The sequence below is a fragment of the Melanerpes formicivorus genome, unplaced genomic scaffold (assembly GCF_026170545.1).
Source record: "Melanerpes formicivorus ecotype bairdi unplaced genomic scaffold, bMelFor1.0.p_v2 SCAF_6, whole genome shotgun sequence".
Lineage (NCBI taxonomy): Eukaryota > Metazoa > Chordata > Aves > Piciformes > Picidae > Melanerpes > Melanerpes formicivorus.
In genome coordinates, this window is record NW_027142358.1 from 7,186,465 (window position 1) to 7,214,080 (window position 27,616).

At 43.3% G+C, this 27,616-nt stretch overlaps 1 protein-coding gene across 6 annotated transcripts in view; it reads left to right on the forward strand.

Annotated features, from left to right (window-relative positions):
• Positions 1-26,228, forward strand: part of SH3PXD2A (SH3 and PX domains 2A) — a 271,897-nt gene extending 245,669 nt beyond the window's left edge. For all 6 annotated transcript variants that reach the window (XM_068139450.1, XM_068139448.1, XM_068139449.1 and 3 more), the window contains 5 exons: positions 678-795; positions 7,940-8,274; positions 9,138-9,187; positions 12,280-12,399; positions 12,515-26,228. In XM_068139450.1, the coding sequence (XP_067995551.1) occupies positions 678-795; positions 7,940-8,274; positions 9,138-9,187; positions 12,280-12,399; positions 12,515-14,410 (2,519 nt within the window). In that variant the 3' untranslated portion in view covers positions 14,411-26,228. The remainder of the gene's footprint in view (positions 1-677; positions 796-7,939; positions 8,275-9,137; positions 9,188-12,279; positions 12,400-12,514) is intronic.
• Positions 26,229-27,616: the final 1,388 nt, after the last annotated feature.

Consider the following 27,616-nt stretch of genomic DNA (forward strand, 5'->3'; position numbering starts at 1 on the left):
CAAGGTCTAGCAAAACTGTTTGCAACACACTCCACAACCCATGGATGCAAATGCTGTATGGTTGCCTGTTGACTGCAAAATCTGTTTACTCTTTTGTCACTTTTTTTTTTCCTAATGCTGTTTCAAACTCATTGCTGTAGACCTGTGCTCTTTGGGAGGTGCAAGGAGAGCAGTGTGATGGGCCAGCCCCTCTGAGTTGGGAAGGATCTGTCCCTCTCGGGATGCAAAGCTCGGATTTCAGCAACACAATGCTTTGTGCAGCCATGTGCGTGTTCAAAGAGCCAACTGGCTGCAGCTCCCGCAGTGACGCTTGGCTGATTTGGCAGCCAGGTTGATTCTGTCAAGTTACAGTATGGGAGTTAAGTCCAGCTTCAAATCCTCTCCCTTACCCATTTGAGGAACTTGGAGGGGGGCAGGAAGAAGCGGGGCAGCTCTCTGGGGACTGTGTGTCATTATTGGCTTAGAAACACTTTGTGATTATCAGCAGCAGGGTAGTGGCAAGGGGCTGATTATCTATCATGTCGTCAGCATAAATAATCAGTGGGCCCCTGAGCGGGGCTCCGCCTTTTGTAATGGCTCCACGTAATCACTGCATAACAGTTTAAAAGCAAGCAGAACAGAAAAACAGCTGGACTGATTCTGACCCTAACTGATGTTGCCTTTTCTCCCTTCACTAGAAGAGAAATATGTCACTATCCAGCCGTACGCCAGCCAAGGGAAGGATGAGATTGGGTTTGAGAAAGGGGTCACCGTGGAGGTCATCCAAAAGAACCTGGAAGGATGGTGGTACATAAGGTAAAGAAGCCATATGGATGGATTGCTTCAGAACCTGTGACAATGACTTTTTCTGCTCATTCTTTGACTGTTAGCATTTGAATAATTCTGTAGCTCAGCAAGAAAGGCCAAATTGTTCATAATGGCTGTTGAAAAACTGTAAAGGAAAGGCTAAAACAGTGCAATGGTGATTAAAGTAATGCTGCAGTGTCTGCAAAAGCTGTGGGCCAGTCAGGAGGGAAATTCCTGAACTTGGAGATTTTCTGAACTTTTTTTTTTTCCCCTCTCTCTCTTCAAGTTAAAAGCCTGTATCAGCGTTTAGATCTGAGGCTTAACAAGGCTTTCTGCTGTGTACAATTTCAATGTGTTTCCAGTATAAGAGTTACTCTGCAGCATGTTTAAATCTATTTATAGCAGTGCTCAAAGGCTGATTGTGATCTCTTGAGCTGTTTGGGGTAGGCAGGTAGTGTTATTTTCAGATACATGAGAAATCAGTTTGTTTGCCCCAGGCTTTTTCCAAAATTATTAGTGGTTTTGACTAAACTGCCTGATTTCTGTCTGTCCACATGACACATTCCTCCCGTAGAGGGACTGGGTTCCAAGGGGCAGGTGGAGTTATCATTGTGCATCAAGCTCTCTGTATTTGAATCAGCAGTCGTAGAGGAGACTTGTGACTTTAAACCCCTTTTTAAATGCTTATGGAGATAATGTAGGTTAGATGCCTCAGGGATATGAGGTGTCAGGAGGTGTACTTCATGAGAGCTTTTCCATCTATATTCATGTGGCACTTCAGATTTTAGTGCCCTTTCGTGATTTCTGCCCCCTGTAAACATCTCATCCAGTCATCTTTTTTCCATTCAGCCTGTAATTATAGTGATTATTTTTTCCCTTTTCCCTCTCCAAGTCATAACTTGCTTTTGTTTGAACTCTGCTTGATTTATCAGCTATGAATGATGACTATTGAAATGCTAACTGAAGCAATGTTGTTGGTTTTCCTGAAGGCCTTTACTTAGAAGACTGATATTTTTATTTCATTATTTTTCTACCTAATGCTTTTATAGTGGGAACAGGTAAATAAAGATAGCAGTGGACCCAGGAAGGCACTCTAGATAGGGGGAACTGAAAAAAATGCCTGAGTTTGGTCAGGTCACATTTTTTTCTCCTTTAATCATTCACAGAAGTGGAATCCAAAGTTGCAAATAGAGGAATGAAGAGCACAGAGGTTTTCTGAGGAACAAAACACTGCGAGACATCTTCAATTTCTTTTGGTATTCTTTCTGAAATGCAGCCTTATCACGAAATCACACAATGGGAGAGGCTGGGAGAGACCTCTGGAGATCATCTAGTGCAAATGCCCTGCTAGGGCAGGTTCATCTAGATCAGGTTGCACAGGAACATGTCCAGGCAGGGTTTGAAAGTCTCCAGAGAATGAGACACCACAACCTCTCTGGGCAGCCTGTCCCAGTGCTTCATCAACCTCAAATTTGAAGTTTTTCCTCATGTTTAGATGGAACTTCCTGTGTTCTAGTTTGTGTCCATCATCCCTTATCCTATTGCTGGGCACCACTGAAAAGAGACTGGCCCCATTATCTTGACACTTGCCCTTTAGGTATTGATAAACATTGAGAAGATCTCTGCTCAGTCGTCTTCAAGCTGAATACCCCTGGGTCTCTCAGCCTTTCCTTGCAAGAAAATTGATCCAGGCCCCTACTCCTCTTTGTAGCCTTCTGTTGGACTCTCTCCAGTATTTCCCTATCTTTTGTGGACTGGGAACCCAGAACTGGACCCAGTACTCCAGATGTGGCCTCTCCAGGACAGAGTAGAGGGAGGAGAACCTTCTTCAATCTGCTGGTCACATTCTTCTTAATGCACCTTAGGATACCATTGATATTCTTAGCCATAAGAGTTGTCCATCAGGACGCCCAGGTCCTTCTCTGCAGAGCTACTTTCTAGCAGGTCAGCTGTTACTGGTGCACACCCCAGGTGCAGGACCCTACACTTGCCCTTGTCAAACCTCATTAGATTCCCTTCCACCCAACTCTCCAGCCTGCCCAGGTCTCACTGAATGGCAGCACAGTTTTCAGGTGTCAGCCATTCCTCCCAGTTTTGTAGCATCAGCAAACTTGCTGAGAGTACAGTCTATCCATTCTTTAAGGTCATTGATGAATATGTTGAACAAGGCTGTACCCAGTACTGGGTAGCACCCACTGGGGGAGCACCACTAGCTGCAGACCTCCAACTGGACTCAGTGCTGCTGATCTCTATCCTCTGAAGTCTTGTCCTTCAGCCAGTCTTCAATCCACCTCACTGTCCACTCATCTAACTCACACTTAGTATTACTGTAGGTTCCCTTTTGCCATATTAATGGTTCTACAATAAGCAGAACTCCTCTCCCCCCCACCCCTCTCCCCTCCATTTCCCTGCACTATCCTTTGGGCTAATCCCAAACAAAAGATATTTCTGTACAGCAGAAGTGTGTTCTGGTGGACAGTGACAATGAAACACGCTGTAGTGGTTGAAGTGACTTCTTCATGGTGATCTGTGGATGCCTCAACCACTCAGTGGTAGTTCACAGTATCACTAATGCAGCATGCCCTTGGCTGCTTTATTCTAAGAGGTATTTTGAGTTGAGCAACCCCTCTTGTTGAAAGGTGGATTAGGTGCTCTCTATACGTGTGTGATGTGTGTTGGGTGTCAGCCATCATATTCTCTGCTGCTCTGGATCTGCTCTGGACTGGTGCTACAGTCTTGCTGGAATATTAAACTGCTTTTTTTTCCATGGGCAACACTTTTGGAAATACTGATGTGGTGATCCATCCCTGCAAGCTGGTCCTTTGCAGCCTGAGTAGCTAGCTGATCTCCAACTGTTTATTAGATTTAAACTGCTCAAAGTGCTGTTGGGTACCACTCAGAAAAGGATTAATTTTCTGCAGAAATGTGCTTTTATGAGTACTGAGTGTCTTAAAAGTGCAGCTCCTTCGCCTGCTCTGAGTGTGAGCAGAGAGGGAGCAGGAAGAGACTGCTGTTGGAGCCTGCTGCTGCCTTGTTGTCTGCTGGGCTGGGTAGTGGAGGCTGAGCACACACTTCGACGTGTAGAAATAAAAACAAATTCAGCAGCTTGCAAATGGAATCCACCTTAAAGACATTGGCTTGTTCCACCTTAAATATGTAATTTCTCCAAATTCCTGGCCATGTGCTGATCCTCATTTCCTGTCCTTCTTTTTCTTTTCTTTTCTTTTCTTTTTTTTTTTCTTTTTTCCCTTCCCCTCCCCTTAGTTTGCTTCCCTCTGGAGTAATTCCAGTGCTCTGGAGCTGGAAAGCAGATGTTACACTCAGACTCACAGAGGCACTTCTGACTTTCTTCCTTTTTTTTTTTTTTTAACATTCCTATGGTTTGAATCCATCTTTTCCTTCATGTAATATAAACGGGGAGGGTTTTGGAATCGCTGAGGAACCAAATCTCTGCACCTCATTCCCTGTCCCTCTCAGTTAAGTGCTGCAGAAGCTAGAGGCAATATTGGTGTCTTCCTTTTTGTGCAGTGTGCAGTGTGACTTTTAGAAAGTCTAGACTCTTGAGATGTGAAATAAAGGCTCTGACCTGAGATCCTCCTTACTGTTGTGTTGTTCAGTGGATCTGTGTGCTTCCTGCTATCATCGCAGCTGGCATTTAGTATCCAGTACTTAGATTGTTCTTTGTATCAATTATTGTCTCACGGTGAGTAAGTGGAATGCAGGCCAAGCAAGTAGCAATATTCTAAACAAAGCTTTTTGTTCTTCCCTTGCATCATCATTTTGTTGTTCATTCTGAGCCTCAGGCTCTGTGACTGTAGTGTAGCTGGGAGGTGTTAGTTGCAGTGAGATAAGGAGGGATCTAGGATGGGGTTTGAAACTTCTCCAGTAGGTTGTGAATATAAATGAAGGAAGGATAGCTGGGATTGTTTAGCCTGGAGAAGAGGACGCTCAGGGAAGACCTTATTGCTGTCAACCTGAAGGGCGGTTGTGGCCAGGAGGGGGTTGGTCTCTTCTCCCAGGCAACCAGCACCAGAACAAGAGGACACAGTCTCAAGCTGGGCCAGAGGAGGTTTAGGCTCAAGGTGAGGAGAAAGTTCTTCACTGAGTTGTTAGCCATTGGAATGTGCTGCCCGGGGAGGTGGTGGAGTCACCGTCCCTGGAAGGGTTCAAGAGGGGATTGGACGTGGCGCTTGGTGCCATGGTCTAGTCATGAGGTCTGTGGTGACAGGTTGGACTTGATGATCTTTGAGGTCTCTTCCAGCCTTCATGATTCTGTGATTCTTAGATGTGAAACGAAGATCGTTACCTATTCAGGACTTCTCTGCAGCTGATTAGCAGTTGCCTTGGTTCTTTCCCCCATAAAATGGAGAGATTAAGTAGTTTTCTAAGGTGATATTTGCAAAGGGCTTTGGGAGTACCAAACTCAAGGACTCTGGTGAAAATATAATCCAGTTTGACTTGACTGAGTAGCTTTTATTTGTGACATTGCACAAATAAACTGGCAGCTGCTGGCAAGTACTTCTCAGCATTAACTTCATACTGAATTTACTAACTCATGGAAAGAAATAACTAGCAACAGCCTCTCTATTGAGTGTATGTTGCCCACAGTTGTTAACTGTCCAGCTATTGCAGCTACTATTCATTGGGGTCAGAGGTGTCTGAAGCAGCAGGGTTACATGGGCTGATCCACATACGTACAGTTGGCAGGAGAACTAACGAGTCAGTACAGAACCTGCCTGCAGCAGCCTTTCTGATCTTAAACATGCTAAGTCTCCCACAAACTAAGATGGATGTAAATTGTTTTTTTCTTGCTGATTTTGCACAATCAAGCTCTGTTGAAAGTAATGTTTGGAACCAGAGTGCTTAGTGCGTTGGCCAGTGTGGTTTTCTCACAGATGAAAACCTTTACATCTCCAGATGATGTAAAGTTACAAACTTCCCTGATGAACAGAAAGCAGGAAGCATTGGTCAGTGGTTCTGCAAAAGGGCCATCAGATGCAAAAGTGGATGAAGCAGTAGTCCTTAGGGCTGGAAGATGGCACTGAGAGATACCCTGCGACAATAGTGGATGTGGCCTTTTCTCTTTCCTTTTTTTCTGGCTTGGTTTAGAGCTTATCAGAAAGGGGGGTCAAGGTTTAATAGATAAAAATTATATCTTAACATAGTATCAGTGGCCAGATGCTGTGTATCTGTTGGAAGTCAAATCAAGTTATTAACATTTTGCTACTTCTTGCTAGTCTTCATGCAGCAAACAAAGATCAGGGCTATTGGAATGCTTTCCTTTGACACCAGAATCTTTTGAACAAACTTGTCACTAAACTCTCTCAGGAGGAGAGATCCCATCTCTTTGCCTTCATGTGTGACAGAGACCGCTATGCAGGGTGAAGCAGTATCTCTACTATCCTGGCTGACCTAGGTGGAAGTGGAGGAAAAGGCAAGATTCTGGACAGAAAGGTCCTTGTGGTTATTCCTCGGTGGTATTTGCCTTTGTACTGGAGTAACAGTGGAAAAAGTCTAGGGAAGCAAACCTATGCTGTGTTTTCATATAATCATAGGATGCTTTGGGTTGTAAGGCACCTTTGAAGGGCTAACCTCTCTGCAATGAGCAGAGCAATTTTCAATTAGATCAGATTGCTTAGAGCCCTGTCTAACCTGACCTTGAATGTTTCCAGGGATGGGGCTTCTGCCACTCTCTGGGCAACCTATGCCAGTGTTTCACAACACTATCATAAAAATGATTTTAAAAATTCTTCCTTATCTCATCTAAATCTACATTCTTTCAATCTGAAACCATTATTCCTTGTCCTGTCACAACAGGCCCTGCCAAAAAATACTGTTCCCATCTTTCTTATGGGCCCACTTTAAGTATTAAAAAGCTGCAATAAGGTACACCCAGAGCCTTCTCTTCTCCCAGACTGAACAACCACAATTCTTTCATCCTTTCTTCATAGGAGAGGCCTTCCAGCCTTCTGATCAATTTTGTGGCACTCCTCTGGACCTGCTGTTCTCTCCATAAAGTCCCAGTACCACTCTTGAGTGTCTAGATGTGATGAAAGAGCCCAGGGTGTGCCTTAGTGTAGAAACCTCACTGCAAACCTCAGAATCCACGTGTTGGCATGACAAAGTTCTTACTTGCCAGGGAATGATGTGTTGGTATCACACACACCCCAAACCCCACACCCCCCAGCTTCTTCCTCTGTTGTCTAATGAGCTTCCATTTTCATTAAAGAGCCTTAGAGTCCTACCATTTTAACCTTTGTATTTCCTGCAGATTTCCTGAGTACCCAGGGTTTTAATGGTGCCTTGCTTTCCTACATACAGTCAAGTGCCTGATTTGGGTATCCTGAGAGATTAAAGAGAGAAGGGTTTCAGTTTGGGTTTCCTTACGAAAAGCAGAGTTCATCCATGTGGTCTTCCCTAGAGTCTGATTGTAATCTGAAATCCCTGCTGAGGTGTTAGGAATAGCAGGAGTTAGAAAAACTATCTTCCCAAAAGCCCAGTTGTGTAAGAATGACTTCAGTTTGAAGTGTAGCATGAGCAGCTTGGGCTGGTGCTCCAGGAACGTGTACTGGATTGAGGTTTCTCTTCAGATTCCCCAGTTTATTTCTTCAAATAGCCTCTAGCTTGTTCAGGAAAATGAGTCTCCATCAAACACATTTTTCTTTAGTCAGATTGTTTCCTAGCCTTGCAGTGCTAGAGGAAGCTGCTGTAGTTTGCGTCCCATTAGAGAAGCAGATCTTACAGGGCTGAGAGTTATGGGAGGAGGGGAAGTGTTTGTTACAGTGTTATAGGGGGGAGGTTTGAACACAGGCACGATTTTTTTTGCTGTATGGGGAAGTGCTGAGTTTGCCTAGTAGTGTGGCATGAAACAAACTGGTGAAGCTGTCTGCATTGTGAGTAATTGTATTTCTTATCCAGAGAGACTTCTTACTTAGGGTGAGAAGTGGCTTTTAACAGCAGTCCATAGTTTCCTGTTTGCTCTGCTGACTTTGGTCTGTCTAATCCCTAGGTAATAAATTAGAGATGACAAAAGCTTATATGAGAACCACAATTTTGATTTTGTTATCATCCATCACTTTTGCCTTAGCCATTATAGCTGAAGTGCATAAGAAAGCTGTGTTTGATGTGGTAATGTTTCCTTTTGTATCTGCAGGTATCTAGGCAAAGAGGGCTGGGCCCCAGCGTCCTATCTGAGAAAGGCTAAAGATGATCTTCCATCCAGGAAAAAGAACTTAACTGGACCAGTGGAAATAATAGGAAACATAATGGAGATCAGTAACCTCCTGAACAAGAAATCATCCACTGACAAGGAGACTCAAGCAGAAAATGATACTGCAGAAACCCATATCACCAAGAAGGAAATCAGTTTGCCCATCCTGTGCAATGACTCTAATGGCAATGCCATGATGACCCCAGACAAGCAGGCTTCCAAACTGGCCCAGGGATCCCCAGCCATAGCAAGGATAGCACCGCAAAGAGCTCAAATAAGTAAGGCAGTAAAGTAGTTTGGGTTTCCACTGGGTTGGAAGGAATTTCTATTTTCTACCTTTCATGGCTGGCATTGCCTGTCAGCAAAGGTCTCATGTGTCCTGGCCTTATATCTGAGGCCACTGCAGCAGACCTTTGCATTGTCTGTAGATGTTCAGCGATTCCAGGACATGGTCCTTCATTAATAGTGATAAAATTTACCTTCACTTTGTGCAAGAACTGGATTGTCCTTCCCTATCTTAGCCAGCACATGTTTACTTTTTTCCCAGGGAAGATTTTCTATTTTCTTTCTTTTGAAACTCTACAATATGCCTCCCACTTCCACTTACAGAGAAGACGTGATGGTGTGTTCAAGTCAAGGGGACCACCTATGTCTTCTCTTGCATTTATCCTGCTGTTTTCCTGGGGGGAAGTTTCTATAATGTTTTTACTACTTCATTGGCAAAATGCTGATGCTAATGCTAATCCGTGTAAGGAATGGTAAGATACTGTGGTGGAGGACAGTGTGTTATTAATTTAGTGGATTATTTTTACTGCTGGGGGGAAAACTAGGTATTAGGCCAATTTTTTACTGGCCAATCTCCAATGGAGCTGGTCAGTTCCAGCAGAAAATGCAATCCACTACTTTCTGGCAGTGATTTCCTCTTAAATTTGCTGGCTTAGCTGAGACTAATAGCTAAGCTACCTTGGTATTTCTAATATACCCTCATAGTTTCCTACCTTGTTTTATAGAGATGCCTTAAATATTGCAAATACTGACTTCTGATGTTCTCAAACTGCAAAACAGCAGAGAGTTACTGCAAAATGTGTTTAGCAGTACTTACAAGGTTAAATAAACTCTCCCTTCTCCCTCTCCTCCTCAGGTTCTCCAAATCTAAGAACAAGGCCACCCCCACGAAGAGAGTCCAGTCTGGTTTGTATTGGCTTATGCTATATGTTAGCAGTGGGGTAGGTGTGTGGGTGCTTTGTGAGACTTCCTACAGCTCTGCAAGGTCCAGTGGATATCTGAGAGGTCCTTTATTTGTGTGCCTGTTCCCTTTATTGTTTAAATGTTGAGCAGGCCTCTGGATATCCTGATGTTCATTGGAAAGTTCTCTTTTTTAAAATGTTGCCCCAACTAGGTAATATCCATCAGGTACTGAACTGAGGGGAGAGCATCATAAAGCTATTATGTTCTGTGCATGAGTGTTAAAGCCTGTTTGGCTGACTTGAAAGGTTTTAAACTCCTGTGGGTGTCTTTAGTTCAGGCTGGATGTTTTGACATTGTTTTAACAACTGATAAGGTCTCCCCTCCTTACATTGCTACCATCTTTGAGGTGCCTAAATGTCCCTCCTCTTGTATATTTTTAAAGTGACTTGAAATCTTATGGAAAGGTATGCTCTGCAAGAATGAGATGATCCTCAAAGCTAGAATTCTGGAAGCTTGGACCAGTTTGAGATTAGACATGCCATGTTCAGATAGGAACTGCTCAGTAGTCTATTTGAACAAAACCAATACTAATAGCTTGTTTATAACTAGGGAATAGAATAGAATAGAATAGAATAGAATAGAATAGAATAGAATAGAATAGAATAGAATAGAATAGAATAGAATAGAATAGAATAGAATAGAATAAACTAGGATGGAAAAGACCTTTGAGATTGAGTCCAAAGTATCATCCAACATTATCTAATCAACTAAACCATGGCACCAAGCGCCTCATCCAGTCTCTTTCTAAACACCTCCAGTGATGGTGACTCCACCACCTCCCTGGGCAGCCCATTCCAATGGCTAATCACTCTTTCTATGAAGAACATCCAGCCTAAACCTCCCCTGGTGCAGCTTGAGATTTTGTCCTGTTGGTCTCTTCTCCCAGGCAACCAGCACCAGAACAATAGGTTTAATCATTGCTGTACCCATTATGAGCCATATGTGACCTGTAATTTTTCTGTCATTTGAGATGCCTCTTAAACTAGAGGAATAGCATATCAGTATTTTCCTCCAGTTTCTCTTTGTATTATTTACAAATAGATTTTGTTCTGACAAGAATGCTGCACTTGATCCCATGCTAAAAATAACAATGGAGATACATGTCAGACAACATGTCTGCTGTTTCCAGTTATCTTCATTTAATCAAAACCATCCTGTTATGTGAAGGCATTTTATTATGCTGCACTTTGGCTGTATTTCAGCATTTATAGTGCAGAAACATCCAATTACAACATTGTTAGACACGGTTCCTAAGGTGCAGCGATGCGTTGGCTGTGAAGCGCCACATGCCGTGCATGATGAAATGTGGATTGTTAGTTACAATGGGGATATCTTAGAAATGGAGGGATGTGTGAGTAAGCCACAGTGTGCCAATTGCCTTTCTCCCATTAATGGCTAAAAATGATGTTGTGTCTTTGGCTGTGGCAAAAGATCCTGACGTGCTGCAGTTCTTGCATTTGAACCATCAGCAGTGAAGTGCAGAATCGTAGAATTGTCAGGGTTGGAAGGGACTTCAGGGATCATCTAGTTCCAACCCCTCTGCCATGGGCAGTGGCACCTCACACTACATCAGTTGCTCAGAGCCACATCCAGCCTGGCCTTAAAATCCTCCAGGGATGAGGCTTCTACCACCTCCCTGGGCTACCTGTTCCAGTGTCTCACCACCCTCACAGGGTAGAATTTTTTCCTAACCTTCTATATGAATCTACCCATTTCTATTTTTGTTCCATTCCCCCCTATTCCTATCATTAAGTGACACCCTAAAAAGTCCCTCCCCAGCTTTCTTGTAGGCCCCCTCAAGATACTGGAAGGCCACAATAAGGTCTTCTCAGAGCCTTCTCCAGACTGAATAGCCCCAACTCCCTCAGTCTGTCCTCATAGGAGAGGAGCTCCAGCTATCTGATCATCCTCTTGGCCCTTCTCTGGACACGCTCCAGCACCTCCAGATCCTTCCTGTAATAGGGGCTCCAGAACTGAATGCAGTACTCCAGGTGGGGTCTCACCAGAGTGGAGTAGAGGGGGAGAATCACCTCCCTTGACCTGCTGGCTATGCTTTTCTTGATGCAGCCCAGAATGTGATTGGCCTTCTGGGCTGCAAGTGCACACTGGTGGCTCATATTTAGCTGTGAAGCTTCACCATCATCCAGTCATTCTAGAGATGAGCAATGTGCTAATGTGAAGAGCTTGCAATATTGAAATTCTTGAAAGGACTCATCCCGTTTATCACTTCAAAAATAAATGTAGCAAACTCTAATGTGACAGCTTAATGTATAGGCACTTAGCTTTTAAAGAAGTTTGGTATGCTGCCAGAATGACTGTAAAGAGTAGTGTCCTGTTTCTTGTGGAGCCTCTATGTGATTTAAATGCATGTTGTGTTGGGACTGAGTGTTGCTGCTGGGTCTGTGTTGCGGGAAGGAGATGTAATCTTTTGGTAGTGAAGTCCTTCCTTTTTCCTGTCACTTTAGCTGAGCAAAGCTCTTCATGGGGGTCTGTGATATTATCCTGGTTTCTTGCTAGGACAGATGCCCTAATGCTAATGCTCATATTACTAACTCTTTCAGATTGTTTAAAAATCCAGCAGCTGATTAAGAGCAATAGCTCATAAGGATTACATTTTAAGGCAACGTATTTGATGGCAGGCAGAACTGTAATGCAGTTTCCTGCAGTTGTGGCAAGCCATCCAGCACTGAGTCTTTCTGGACAAAATCTCAGAGTAACTGGGCTCCTGTTACTATGACTGGAATGGCAGCTCACCCTTTATGGCTCATCAGTAAAATGTTTTACTGTTCAGGTAAAGATTATCACAGTTCTTAAGAGGTGGCGAAGGCCAAATGAACAGTGTGTGTTTTGAAAGGCTCCTGTCTTGTGGCCCAACTCAAGACATCAGCTTCCACTCTGGAGAAATGGGAAGTTATCTTTAGGAAGTAGCACAGGAAGAAGAAAGTTTTAGTGAATGAAGGCAAATGTTTTTTCAAACTACTGTTCAGCCCAGGGTTTTCTTGGTTTGGTTGAACAAAACTTCCTATTTGCCATAGGGTTTTCAGCTGCCCAAACCACCAGAGCCGCCCTCAGTGGAAGTGGAATACTACACTATTGCAGAGTTCCAGTCCTGTATCTCTGATGGCATAAGTTTTCGTGGAGGACAAAAAGCAGAGGTGAGCCTTAAGAATGCAACTGGGAAAAATTGTAATATTTGGCTATTGCATGAGGATTGAATGAGGAGGGGTGGAAAGCAATTAATTGAGTAACATGTTCCTTGTCATCTCCTAGGTTATAGAAAAGAATTCTGGTGGATGGTGGTATGTGCAGATTGGAGAGAAGGAAGGATGGGCTCCAGCATCTTACATTGACAAAAGGAAAAAGCCAAATTTAAACAGAAGAACCAGTACTTTAACCCGCCCGAAAGTTCCTCCCCCAGCACCTCCCAGTAAGCCAAAAGACTCTGAAGAAGGAACAACTCCTGGAACAGTTTCCTCGGGAGATACCCAGGATTCTCCCCATAAGCTGAAATATGAAGAACCTGAGTATGATGTGCCTGCCTTTGGCTTTGACTCGGAGTGTGAAGTGAGTGAAAGTCATCATGAAGACAGCACTCTTGAGAAACGACTGTTCCAGCCCCTCAAGCCCTCTTCTGTGTCAACACTTCAGAAAGCAAAGTTCAAAGTAGGAGAGTCTTCAGAAGATGTTGCTCATGAAGAGGAGACCATCTATGAGAATGAGGGATTCAGGCGTTACGTGGAAGAAGCTTTGTCCAATAAGGAATCCAGTGGAGACTCTGACTCTCAGAAAAGCTCCTCCCTCTCTTTGATCCGAAAGAATTCGCCGTGTTTGAGCTCTCCTAAATCACCACTTGTGAAGCTCAAGACAGAGAAAAATATCCAGCCAGATCTTGGAAAATGTCATTATTCCAGGAGTGAGGAGACAAAACCAAGGTCAGCTTCAGATGTTGGCTTACGTAGTATACCAAGAACAGGCATGAAAAAAGAACCTGGGCAGAGTCCTTCCATTAGAGCAAAGCCAATTGTTAGGCCCAAACCCTTCCTGAACAAAGCAGACTCTCAGAGCCAAGAAAAGATGGATATCAGCACTTTAAGGCGTCAGCTGAGGCCGACTGGGCAACTCAGAGGTGGGCTTAAAGGTTCAAGAAGTGAAGAGTCTGAGAGCCCTCCACGCACAGCTTCTGAGAATCAAGATGATCCTGTTAGGAGGGGCTCAGCTGATATCATTACAGCCCCTTCCCGTGGCATTTTCTGCTCCAGCCATCCAGCCAAAACTGAGCAAGAAAATGACTCCAGATGCTTCTATGTGACCACTGACTCATACCAAAAGGTACAGGACTCTGAAATTTGCTTCCCAGCAGGAGTAGAAGTGGAAGTGCTGGAGAAGCAAGCCAGTGGATGGTGGTACCTGAAATACGGAGATGTGGAAGGCTGGGCTCCTTCCCATTATTTGGCTGTCCCTGATAACCAGCAAGAACCCACATCAGCTGAGTCTGATGCCTCATTTACCAGGAACAGGAAAAATGAAAACAAGTCAAACAGTTTAGAGAAGATAGAGAAGAGGGTTCAAGCTCTGAACACCATCAACCAGAGCAAGCGCGCCACACCACCCATCCCAAGCAAACCTCCTGGTGGTTTTTCAAAGCCATCGGGGGCAGTCAAAATGAGGAATGGTGTGAGGCAACTTGCCGTCCGTCCACAGTCAGTGTTTGTGTCTCCACCACCAAAGGAGAACAATCTGTCATGCTCCCTGCGCAGAAATGAGTCTTTAACAGCTACAGATCACCTTAGGACCGTCCGTCGAAATTCCTCCTTCAGCAACGCGTGGTCACAGCCTGGTGACGTGAAGGGAAAGCAGCCTGAGCGGTCAGGTACAGAGGGCTCAGAGGCCACCTCCAACCTCCCTACGCAGAAGAATGGTATTCCTGTGTCCACAGTCAGGCCAAAGCCCATCGAGAAATCCCAGTTCATCCACAACAATCTCAAGGACATCTATGTTTCCATTGCAGACTATGAGGGGGATGAGGAGACTGCAGGGTTTCAGGAAGGTGTCTGCATGGAGGTCCTTGAAAGGAACCCAAATGGCTGGTGGTACTGCCAGATTATGAGTGGTGTGAAGCCATTCAAAGGCTGGGTTCCCTCAAATTACCTGGAGAAAAAGAACTAATATTTGCAATATCTTTAACCTCCCTAATTTATACTGTTCCTGCTGTGTACATGTGGAAAAAAACAAACAACAAAAACACAAAAAACAATTGCTAAACAAAAAGACGTTTCCCTGTGCTCCAGTTTGTACAGAGGGACAAAGGAGTCTATGCTGAGGACAAATCTGCCGTGTTCTGGAGAGGTTTGTGGGCTTAATGTGTCATGAGAAGCAGCATAGTCAAATGCCTTTTTGTGAAGTTGTTAATAATCTTGTATGTGTAACAGGGTATAACATCCCACCTTTCCCATTATTGATAGGAAACCAAATGTGTGCCTTTTGTGAGAGAGAAATACACCTGCATCTACTTGGGGAGTTTCGTGCCAAACTCTGTTGTACAGTCTTGGCTCCCTTTCTTGTCATTCTTGTCCATACCTGGAATACCCAGGAGTCTTGAATGCATTTCTGCAACTCACAGTGAGAAGCAAAATGGAAGTTTCTGAAACACAGAGGGACTCTAATCCTTTGGAGAAATTCACGGTTTTTTATACTGTGTTCAACAGTCGGGTTGGTCAAGAGTCAGAACCTTTTCATCACAGAGAAATTTGGTTTCTGACTTCAACTGTGTTTTGTTGTTACTGGTAACTCACCCAAAAAGGCAATCAGGTGGTATTGGTTGGGGGCCTTTTGTTTCCTCTTCTTCTGTCTTGTTCTTCGAGTTGGGATTTCAGGTGTTCTAAGGCAGCAATGCCTACTGGTGCTTGTGAAAACAAAGCTACAAACCCCGTGCTGAAGCACATCGATTAGTTTCTAGGCTCGGTGTTCAGTTCTGTGCCTGACTCCTGCCAGGTGATACTGGTCGATCCTCTTCCCAGAGTTGGGTTTCTCAAAAATGTTACAATATCAAAATGTACAGAAGTCCCTTAAGACACTAAAGGCAAAGCTGTCAAACGTTACTGAAACGGTTTTGCCATCTGGTCTGAATCCAGGTGTACTGACTGCTGGCAGGGCCCACCAAGGCATTGGTCAGAAACAGCAGTAACCTTCTGCAACATCGCTGTTTACAACGTGGGGGGGAAGCCATCAAACTCAGTCTGCACATCCTTAATTTGTATATTTTGGGGGAATTGGTTTTCTGTGTTTTATTTTTTGTCTTTTCTGTGCATTCTGGGTTTACTTCTTTTTCTTTTCTTTTTTTTTTCCCCTTTTTTGTGTGTGTGTGTCTTGTTTTACCAGGTAACACTTAAAACTGAAGTTGGAGCCAAATGTATGTTTCTGTTCCCACTTGAATCCAAAAAGTACATTTGTACTGGAAAAGTGTGCCTCTGGCTCAGAGATTTAATATCAAAGCAATTAGGTTTACAATGCATCCAACCAGGAAGCTGCCCCTTCTAATTCCATTTCTGTTTGCCTTTCTTAACTCATGCTTGGAAATACGACACGTGGCAGGGGTAGCCTGGTAGGAAAAGGAGGAGAGGTATCCGTTGGAGTATGGAGTTATTTGTGAGGCAGCCAACTCTTGTACTGTAAACATCATTGGCTAGATCCCTACTGTACACAAGGAAGTTGTGGGGTTTTTCAAATGCCCTTATTAATCACTCAATATCTACTTCCTTTAAATTGTAGGCAGCATTGTAAATCTGTTTGGAGGAGGAGGGGACAGACCGTTTCACCTGCTGGGTTACACAAAATGATACACACCCTTTTTTCCAACAGAGTTTTGTTCTGATTTGGCTTTGAAGGTTAAAGGTTATAAAGGCTTTAAAATTGCTGGGATCAAGGGGCTGCTGAGTAAAATAGCACAACAATGTCATGTATCACTGGGATGTGTCACTGCCAAAAAAGAAAATTACACGATTTGTGCATTGTTGTTGTCTGTCTTTTTCTTCTTCTTTCTCTTCTTTTTTTTTCTTTTCTTGTTTGTTTGTGGGGAGTTTTGGTTTGTTTTGGTTTTGTTACAATTTAGGGGTTGTTTAATTTCCATGATAACACTGAGGGAGCTGCTTCTAGCTAACCTGACCAATATCGTTATGATAGCTGAAACAACATCCAGGTGCCACAACTGGCTACAAACAGTTCTGTGGTTCAAGCAGCTCCCTGCATCCAGGTGGGGAGGGAGGCTGTTTGGTTGGGATCCCTTTAAATTGTGGTGGCAAGAGAAGGAGGTATATCTGCACAACTGCTTCTAACACAGTGTGCTGGGTCCTCTTTGTACCTTAATGTCCTACCATATAACATATATATAGGCTTATATCCAGTTAGTTCCATCTTACTGGATGTGCATCTGAGGCGTTGTGGCCCTGTCTCTCATACTTCTCCCCATTTTTAGTTGTACTAATATGGTAGCAGCCATAAAAGGCTGCTGGAGCTGTTGTGAGATTATAATGGAAGTATTACGTTCTTCTGCTGGACAGTATTAAATAGAGCAATACATAGAGTTATCTGCTAGATTGCAGTACTAATAGTAGTGATTTAGTGACTCATATTAATGTTGTTATGACTTTATTTTAACAATAATGATGCGGAAGTGGTTCATTATTTTGAATTAGTGCACTTTAACAATAAAACCAAAATGGAAGTCAATGCAGAGAACTAAGTGCATTATTTAAAGGTGCAGTATATAATTATCATTTTCTTGAAGCACATATTTATTAAGAATTAACTTATTATTTAAAATAGTTTTGTTTTAAAGACATTCCCACCAGGTCATCTCTTTGGGGGGATGTAAAAGCACAGCTCCCAGATCTTCTGCATTGAGCCACTGAATTCTCCAAGTACGGTGCAGCATGCCATGAGCCCCTACCTGAGGAGAGGAAAGAAGCAGGCAGATGGGAGAGCTTGGACTACTAGAAGTATTCACACTTGCATCCAGCAAAGGCGAGCCCAGAGCACCTCTGAACTGCAGGAGACCTGGCCGGGTGTGGGGTGGCAAAGCCATTTTTGGCAGATGGTTGTGGTGCTTGGCTGTTCTGTGCCTTGCATGAGGCTGGTCCCTGGTGGATGCAGGCTCAACATAAGGCTCAAGGTAGTGTGAAGGCTTCAGGATCTGCCGGTGAAACACAGGCCTGCTCTGTAAAGACAGCCATCAGCCTGTTGCTCTCTTGCTGGCTCACTTCAAGTCTGGCTCTTGTAGGGAGGTTTGCCGTGCAGAGGATGACACAGTATGAGGGTGCCTGCAGTACTGCTTGGTTTTCTCAAGCAGCAGCACAATGTCCCATGGCTCACTTGCTCCTTTATCCTGTCTTAAGGGAGTCATGGTGCCCTGAGGAGAGGCCAAAGCCTGTAGACAGGCTTGTGGTCTCCCTCTTCCCACTGCTCTCACCTGCACCAGCAAAAAGGATGGGGTGCAAATTACTTACTTGATGCTAGAAAAGAATGTGGGCCACGCTGGGCGCATAGGACTTCCCCCATGCTGGGAAAGCCTAGGTTTGGGATTCCCTTTTTTTGGTGGCTGTTTTAACTGCTTGTGTTTAAAAATGGCACTTTTAAAGCAAATATTCCCAGTGCAGAATTTTTCCCCCTCCCATCTTATTATTCACAGTGTCTCTCACTTAACCTCTTTTTTGTTTCTTTCAGCTAAGAGATCAGGAAAATAATTGGGGTTTCCATTAGCAAGCAGCTAGTTTCAGTCAGCTCCACTGATACCCAAAATAGCAAGTCCTTTCCACTGTAGGCAGAGAAACAGAGCCTTAAGCTAAACCAGAAAAGCTGACTGCAGGGCAGGAGAGCCTGGCAGGGTGCTTCAGGGGACAGTGTAGTGCTAGAAGTGTTTTAGCTCTTTTCTAAAATGTTAATGTCACCTTAAGCTTTGTTTACTAAATTTGTCAGAACTGACACTGGATCAAGAGCAATATTTAAATGTAACGTACACCTCAGTGAACACTCAATGCAGAAATCAATAGTACTGTTTAAATTTATCTTCTTCTGGTTTATCTTTGAACCAGATTAAGAAGGAAGAGCTCTGCAGGGCTTGGGCAAAGCCATTTGCAGCTGAAGGGGGCCCTCCTCCGGGGGGAGAGACGCCTGCTGGCACTGCAGTGCTCTCACCCGCTGTCCGTGCTTTACAAAAAGTCTTGAATTAGGACCAGAGGAAAATCCAAAGTTCAACGCCAGAGAACAAAAATGTCAGAATGTGAAAATTTGTGTCTTGCTGTATACTGCAACTTTAATAATAATGAGCACTTCTGAGTTCGTTATTGAGGTTTATATAATGCCTGAAAAGTTTAATTGCTAGTTTCCCTTGGCTCCCCTTTCAAAACACTTTCCCGTAACACCGAAGGTAATTAATTCCTTTTTGTTAGCAGCCCTTCCCCATGGGAGGCAATTCCTATTCATTGTTTGAGCTCTCACGCCTTGCAGTGGGTGGGTGTAATCATACACACCAGTCCTTTGCAAGCCAAACTTTCCAAGCTAAAAGCTATGGTGGGTGCGTGTCAAGATACTTAACTGATACGGCAACGGGAATTTTTGCAATAATAGCAAACACAAAAATAAAGGAGGACTGAAATTGGCTCACAGACTCCTAAAAAGGGAATTTCACCTCTGCATGTGCACAGCTAAAGAGATGATTTGGCTTTTGCGGCTACACACACCCCAAAGACTATGACGCTCTCAAGTTCGACGAAGGCATTATATAATTGTTTTCATCGCTTTCAGATCTTAATGAATCATATTTTATTGTAATATATAGTCATTGCTTTCCTCAGTTAAAAAGAAAGGAAAAAGAAGTTACTGCTTTTATCTTATATGAAAACAAGGGAATTTAATAAAGCATTCATTATTTTCATATTACTAGTATTAACACAATAGAACTAGTACTATTTAATTTTAGACCTTCATAGATAGCTTGTTAATAACTCATATTTTCCTGTGTTGTATCCTACGACTTTTTTTTTCTATTTTTCCCAAATACTCTGCATTCTTGAGGAAAAAAAAAAAAAGAAAAAGAAAAAAAAAAGGAAATCCAGTGAGTGGATAAGTGCAATATTCATAGAATAAACAGGCCCCTCATCCAGGACTTGGAGTGGAACGTGCAGTGTGAAATGTTTGCAATTCTCTATTCATGCACTCATAAGGGAAAGGGAAATGCAGGAGAGGGGGTGGCTGGATGAAAACAGGACCCTCAGACAGATAGGGACTGATGGGTGGGGTGGTTTGGGGTGGGAATGAGTATTTTTTTTTTTCATTAAATAAAGAAAAAAAGGCATCACCAGTTACTGAAAGTATAAGGATTATGCAGCATGCTGCCAGAATTATGTGTAGAATGTGCATTAACATCCTTATCCATACAGGACTTCTGAGCTGTGTGCAAAACACTCTATATGTCATCCATGCATGATACTGTCTTCTGTATGTCTCTGCTGCTTGTGTCCTCTGTTATGCCTCTGAATTGATGGTAACCTCAGAAGGGAAAATAATTCTGCTGGTGCAGTCCCAACTTTTGATACTGTATTGTTATTTGTATTTATTTGGAATATTTTTTTACAGATCCTCATTTTTTTTCTTTCCATATTGTTAACCTAAGGAAAAACAAAGAAGGCCACACTTTACCTGGATTAGTTCTCACCTGCAGAATTCCACAGCTGATTTGGGTATTGATTTCATATTTCTTGGCTTGCAAAGGCCAATGTCTCGGGTCTGAAATAAAGTTAGACATAAACTTTGCTCTTCAAAAGAGGTTTTGTCTTAAATCCCATTTGAATGGAAGGAGACCTTCCATCTGTTCAAAATAATGTGACTTTCCAGGTAGCAGTAACATCTACTACCTTTGAAAAACTGGACTGTTTTATAAGATGCAAGAAAAATGTGAAGGCCAGAGTGTTTGATTCTTCGAGCTCTGGGAAGTACATCTTCTGTGGCTCTAGCTCATGTCCCTGAAGAAGGGTTCCTGCTGTTGTCCTGCTATTCTTAAGTTTGTCAGCAGGCCTTGATGTTACCAGAGACCTTTGCATTCAAACAAAACCCCCTGAACTCTGCAGCGGTACTGAAATGGTATCAGTTACATGATTTTGGAAACCCTCCAATACTTTACTAATTAATTTGGTTTTGAGGAGCAAACTTAATTCTTTCACATGGTCTTGTCTAAACTGGCAAGAAGTCTAGAAGCATCAGCAGAGTTACACTGACAGAAGACCCACAGTGGAGCAAAGTGCGTTGTGGGTGCTCAGCATGGGCCTTTGTCTGCAAAAGCAAGCATGATGCGCTCAGTTTCTACGCCTTTGAAGGGTGCACAGGACCACTGAGTCTCGGTGCTGCCATGCCACTTCCCTGCAGGTCTTGCAGCTTTTAAAACTCAACTGGAGCTTTGCTGCTATTTGCTGGTGGCTTCCCATCACCAGTGGCTCCTTCTCTGGCAACTTCAGGTGCTATTTGGCCATGTACCAAAGTGCTGTGTTTGATAGATGCCAGCAGTACCAATATGGTGGTCTGAGAACAAATGTTTGTCTAAATTATTTTATTTTCTTTTAGCTGCTTGCTAGAAGCAGGGACCAGCAATGTGGTGATGCATGAGAGATGTGTCTGCACCCCTGAAGCATTTGATGGCCTCTGCTAGCTCAGCCCAGTGCTTGTATTTCTCTGTCTGTCTGTTGCTCAGTGGTCACGTCTGTCATGTATGTCTAATTTTCAAATAAAGTACTGTATGTAGGGACGGATCCAGAAGCCCCCACAGTCAGCTGATTTGGGGCTGGGATGAAGGTTGCCATTGCTGCTTTTCCTCCTCCCAGCTCCTTAGACTCCTCCCCTCCTCCCTAGACCCAACTTGAAGCAAAGCACAGATGTCTGTAAAAAAAGTCTCCCATAAGTCCAGTATGGGGTGTCAGGTTTGTGGGGTGTGCACGTGTTGCCAAGGGTGGGATGAGGAGATCTTTTTTTCTGGGGTGCCCTCACATCAGGGCTAGGGCTCTGCAGTGATTCTTGGAGCAAAAGCTGTGCCGCACCGTGTGCGCACCTGGCTGATGTAGGCAGAACAAATTAGTTTCCCCATTTTATTATGTCAGGGCTGGGCTGGTCCCATCAATAATGTTCTCCATTTGTTCTTGCATCAAGGTAGTATTGATTCTAGTTGGAGAGTGCAATTTTTTTTTGTTTGTGTTTGGTTTTTTTTTAATAAATGAATTTGGTTGAAAGCTTCACACTGGCGTTTTACAGACCTGTTCTTGTCAGCATAAGCCACTACTGTCCTGAGTTGAGATTCCTGTTTGTTGCTGAATTAAAGTAATGGGAATTACATGGTTAATTTGGAAATAAATACAATGTAACTATATTGGCAGGGGAGAAATAGATAAAATACAAGGGGGAAAAAAAAAAGATGTTTTAATAAGGCCATAAATTATTTGGTCTGACACTGCAGGTGCTTTCTCTGTTTAGATGGTTTAAATACATCACTGCTCTGTGTTTAGAATTTTTTCTTTATTAAGGAAAGTTGGGGTTTCACTCCATGATATGCTATGACAATCTATATCCTGAAACCAGTGATCCACCAAAGGAAGACAAAGATGGATTATGTGTTTCTTACAGTTGAGGCAGGTTGTGTCTGGGAGGTTCAGCTGATGAAGCAGGCATGGGCGGTGGCTGTTCCAAATCTGTCTGCACCGCCCCTCTGTGAAACAGCCCTGTGCTAGTGGCACTTCAGGAACACATTGGGTTTAGTGATCTTTTCCTGATGCTTAGGGTTATTTGGTTACAATGGTACCTGTCTGTCTTGGTCCCTGCTCGGTGGAGAACAGAAGAGAGGGAGAATCACTTGGCACTGTAGGAGAGTTGTTTGTCTTTTTTAGTATAACATTTAATGTTCAAATGTATGTTTTGGGCTTCTCCAGATATTCCCCTTCAAAGCTATGTGTTTGATGTCTGAAATTTAAGCATGGGAGCTTTCTCTGTGCAAACAGTTCTTTTGTGGTTTGAGAGGTTGTTCTTGAACTACGCTGGGTCACCACAAAATCTCACTATTTACCTTTGGGGGGTTAAACCAAGGGGGCATCAAAATGTATTCCAAGTCTGGGTCCCCCTAAACATTCACAATGAGTTTGTTTCTGTCTCCTAGATGCAGGACAGAAGAGAGCAGTGCAGTCACTGGAACTTAAGCTGTAACAATTAGTAAACCTGAAGAAAGGAATTAGTAAGAAAGGAATTAAAAATAAACCTTGTTTCAGAAATGAAATATTTCAGTGAATAGTTGACTTCACTATTTCCTGTCTTGCATTTTCATGGTGAGGCAGGGGGGTATAATTGTTTCCAGTCTCTAGGAAGTTCTTCTAAAGTATGCTGAATAAGCTTGCTGAAAAGGCTTGCTCATTACTCATGATGAGTTCAAACATTCAAATATTGCAAAAGCAAAGTGTGTGTAGCATTACAATGACCTTTTTGTACCGAAATTTGAGTATTGTGGGGTCAGTAGCATAGAGAGTAGGTGTATTTCTGTTGTCTGGCTAACCTCACGTTACATCAGTGCCAGTCCTTTATTGCAGATTGAATTGCAGGTAGCAGTACGCATTACTCATTGCAGTCTTTGAGGAGAATCAAGCAGATGAGCCTCTTCAGTTAAGACTCAGTAATCAAGTTTCATGTCAATTTCTTGCCATCAATTTGATTGCTGCTTAGGCTAAAGTTCAGATGCAGATAACTGAAGGTGGATGGCATTGAAAGCCACTCAGCTGGATGGTGTGCATCTGTAGTTGTTTCTAGAGCTGTTAATTAGCCCCAGTTATCTCTGGAAATGGGTAGTCAGTTAATTGGAGGCTAGCTTGATGCTGAATAAAAGCTGAAACATCTTTGAGCAGTTGTTAGCAGAGCAATTGCATGTGTCTAGAGTGTTTTGCTGTCCCAGCTTTGTGTTTGGAGGGGGGATGGAAAATGAACAAAAACAATCAGTCTAGGCCTGGTCAAAGTGAGGTTCTGCGGTGGGTTTCCTGGATGGTTGGTGGTTTGAATGAGACTACTAGAAGCTGTTGTCATTTCTGTGTCGGTGCAATGCTCCATTTTCTAGTAGTCAGGTGATGGGAATGTACCTGGTGGGAGCTTGGGAGAGTATGTCGGTACCCAGAGATAGAGGAATGTGTGGCTGGTCTTAGTGTGTGTGTAGGCAAGTTGGTGACTGTTGGTTGGGTTTATTTTTTGATGTGTTAACATGGGAACTATTCTGTTTTGCTTAGAAAAAGGTCTTGAAGTTGGTGTGGTTTCTGTTGCAGTGTATGTGAGAAGGAGTAACTGAGAGGGTTTTTTGCTTTTTGTTTTTTTCAAGAGAGTTTATGGGCAGGGGTCTGTTCAGTTTGGTTTGGGTTGCAAGTTAGGGTAAGAGAGGATGAAAATGGGTCTGGGGAAACCCTTTTTTTGTAATAACAGCTTTGGACAGTGTTTTCTTGTGGCTTTTAAGCCAGATCCACTGAAGGTAGTGGAGTGACGCTTGTTCATAATGCAGATGTTAGAACTTTAGGCCAAGTATTGATTCTTTCAGAACTGATAGATACTTTGATATTTTTGGCATCACTCCTTAACACAGTTATGTAGTAAATGGGAGCTAGAGACAGAAGTAGCAATTACAGCCTCATGTACTGTCCAAGTTCTGTGTAATGAACTCAAGACAGTGACCCGCTGAATAAGACTGTTTGTACAGTGAATAGCTCCTGGTCCAGATGTGTCTCTGAGATGCTTTCCAGTGTAATTGAAAATTTTGCCTTTCTCAGTCATCCCAGTAAAATTGAAACCCAGAAAAATGACCTTCACACACACACACATCACTGCCTTTTGCTATTGATGGCAAGAGGTATTGTTAATGAGGGGTCTGTCTGAATTGGCACAAAACAAGACCTTTTTGTGACTGGTCCCTGAGAGAGACTGCATGCAAATGTGGTAGATTTGATGCAGATTAGAGAGCCAATTAACAAATATGAGTAACTTCTCCATGAGCCAACACAAAAGATATATTATCAGTGGGGAAAACATAGCTCTCCTTTTTTGCCAAGTGACCCTGAGAAACATCCTTCAAGCTCTAGCACAGATAAGCTGAGGACATGTGATAATTTAGCTGATGCATACGGTACTTTGATCTTGATTCTGAGACTGGGACAATAGAAATGCAGCTCTGTCCCAGTGAGACTGAATGAAGTCATCATGGAATAATGTTTTAATTGATTCTGGATTTGGCAGTGGTGGGGACAAGCAGAGCATCCCTCTAAACCTGACTTGCAGGGTTTGCTTGACTTTTGTGCCCAGTCCAGAACGGGTTTTGGAGCTGTCCTCATGGTTATATCATAGCCCAAATGCAGTAAATGTGGGGCTGAATATCACCAAATCAGCCTCTGTCTGCTCATGACAGGCATGGCTGACTGGGTCTCAGGGGTTTGCTGCTCTGTGGGGGACAGGGGCTGCACAGGAGGTGCTGCCCTGTTCTGCATGACTGCCAAATGGCTGTGTGCCATTCCCAGGTGCTTGCTCAGAGAAAAGCAAAGCAATATAAAGCAACCAAGCAGCACATCCTGAAGCAGTGAGGTAAAAACAAATATTTGTTTGGAAGGTTTTAATCATGTCTGTGTCTGTAAAGGTGAAAACTCTGCATAGGTCTCTTAACATGAAATAAGAAACACAAAGTAGATCTTGGTATTTCTCTGTAGGCATTTATTAGAACTAGTGTTATCTTGGAATTGAATTGCATTTAATAATGGTTAATTAAGACTGCTCAGAAATGCCTGGAGGAAAAGACAAATTGTGTTCTGGAGACTTGCAGAGCAGGGAGTTGCAATAAATGTAAAATATTGCCAGGTGCTTTATTAACTTAATTTTTTCTCCTAGGATTGTAACAGATCCTTGTGACAGTCTCCGGGCCCACAGTAGTGCTGAGGCACAACAACTGCATAGTGACAGCTCACTGCAAAAAGTCACAGCCATGCATCTGTGGTGATGGGAGTGTGCATGTATTGGAAAAGATGAACCTAAAAAGGGCCTGGAGTAAACTAAGTTTGGTGAAGGAGCTCCTGATTTGCATGCTCCATATATGCTGATGTAGCTTGCATTTAGGCAACTTCATCTCCCTCCAGGCACTGGCCACCGCATGCCCTGGCAGCACAGAGGTGATGCAGTCTCTGCTGCATTTCGGAGGGTTACAAATGCTAGTCCAAAGGAAAATTCAGGGTGCACGCTGTCACTGCCCTTACTGTTCTTCAGCCATGCCCCTAGTCAGAGCTCTGTGAGGCCAAAGCAGCATTAGACCCTTGGCAGAGTATCTGCCGTGTCTCACAGGGCCAAGCTCAGCTCTGCCAAGTGCTTCAAGTGATGTTCGCTGGCACTGTGCACTGCTGCACAGAGGTGATGCTCTCCTCTCCATGTGTGCAGGACCTGGGGAGGTTGTGAGGGGCTGCCAGAGTTTGAGGGCTGTTTTCTCAGAGTTAATACAAGTTCTTGCAACATGAACCTCCGATGTTTTCAAAGACTCAGGCAGAAAGGACTTGCTAAACAGACTGGACCTGTCATCTCCCAGTTAATTGATTGCTTGGACCAAAGGTGGTGCTAAATTTGGTCTTTGTCTGTAATATTTATATTTTGTTGGACTTTTTAAGTGTTTGATAAAACCAGATGCAGTGTCCTCATTACATGAGAAATTTAGTCCCAGCTTGGGACATGGCAAAACTCACTGGACCTTTAGAGTCCAGAATTGTTGCTTGGTAACATTTGAACAGGCTTGCAGTGTTCTCGTGGGAGGTGGGCAAAGGGTACTCTTATCTTCAAATGCTTGCAGACTGTAAGAATAGACTTGTGATTTATTTTTGTTGTTGTTGTTGTTGTTTTGATGGTATTTTGTTTACATTGCCTCATGCTCTAAAGAAAAATAAATTTTTGACCTTTTTAATTGTGATTCAGTTGGGGGTTTTTGTTTGTTTGTTTGTTTGTTTGTTTTTCAAGTTGTTTTGGTTTTTAAAATTCTTTTCAGTCCTGTTTTAATTCTGCTTGTGTTTGTCAAACCACTGACTTTAGCTTTCCCAGAATAACTTACACATGCAATTGCAAAGTTCAGTTTAGGCTTAAATGTATAAACTCCCGTCCCCTGGCCCTGAGTCGTTATTGTATGCTATTTTTTTTGTCTCTTTGCTAATCTGTGAAGTTTTGTGGACTGCTGACCTCAGCCCTTCAACATGAAGACCTTTTGTCTGTGTTGAGCAAGGTATTGAGGTTTAAAATAGCCTGTCAGGATGTTTTTTTGGAGAGGCATGTGGTACCAGATCCAAAAATAAGGAGAAAAGCACACTTTACATGGGTGGCCCTTCAGTTCTGTGATAAAAGGGTTGTTCTGTAGGTTGGGCTGAGCCCTTAACACCTCTGCATGCAGATGATGCTTGAATGTGGGATATTATGGTCCAATCCTGCAAGGTTGCTGGGCCCTGCTGATGACTTTCATCTCACTTTGGAAGTTGGAGGCCCCAAACAGCTAGACAGCTTTGCTGCCTGAAGCAGCAGATAGGTAAAAGTGCAGAGTTTCTCCTTATGGATCCCTACTGCTTAGGTGAGACATCTCTCAGGGATGCAGAAGGCCGTGTGTTAGGGGATAGAGTAGGGGAGCACTTGTAAGAGGAGATGTAATTAAGTAGTGAAGAAATGAGGTGGGTTTCTAGCACTTCAGTTCCCAACCTGGCTATAGGAGCTTCCTGTGAAGAGAGACACTGTCTGTTATGAGTTTGCGAATCTGTAAGTCACACCTTGGAAAGTAAGACTGCAATGTTTTGTTCCTGCAGCAGAGAATGACATCCCATGAATGAATGCATCACTCATTTTAGCATGGGGCTACACCACCATCCTGTGCTGTAGCACTTTATAAACATTCTGTGGACAAATAGTCTCACCCAGGTCCTGAGATGAGCCAGCTCTCATTGGCGGTACAGTGGTTGCTGACTGTGCCCATGAGATGTGTCTCCATGATGGCACACAGGTGGATGTTACACGAGGTTACCTGTTTGTGCACCCCAGCTTCCTGAAGGATACCAAGAATTAGATCTGGGGCAGGATTCAGTCTTGGGCATTTTAAGGCACAAACCTGGTGACATAAAAGGGATCCTCAGGACTCATGCAATCACCATACACTGCTGAGTTGTACAGAACTCAGACTAAATTATTCTGTTGATCCTACTTATGTAGTTTTAGTATTAGTGAAAAGGACCGAAATCAACCTCGGAAAAGTGGGGAGGGGATAGTAAGAAAGGTGAAAGGAGAGAAGAAGGGGAAAAAGAAGGGGGAGGGGGCGGA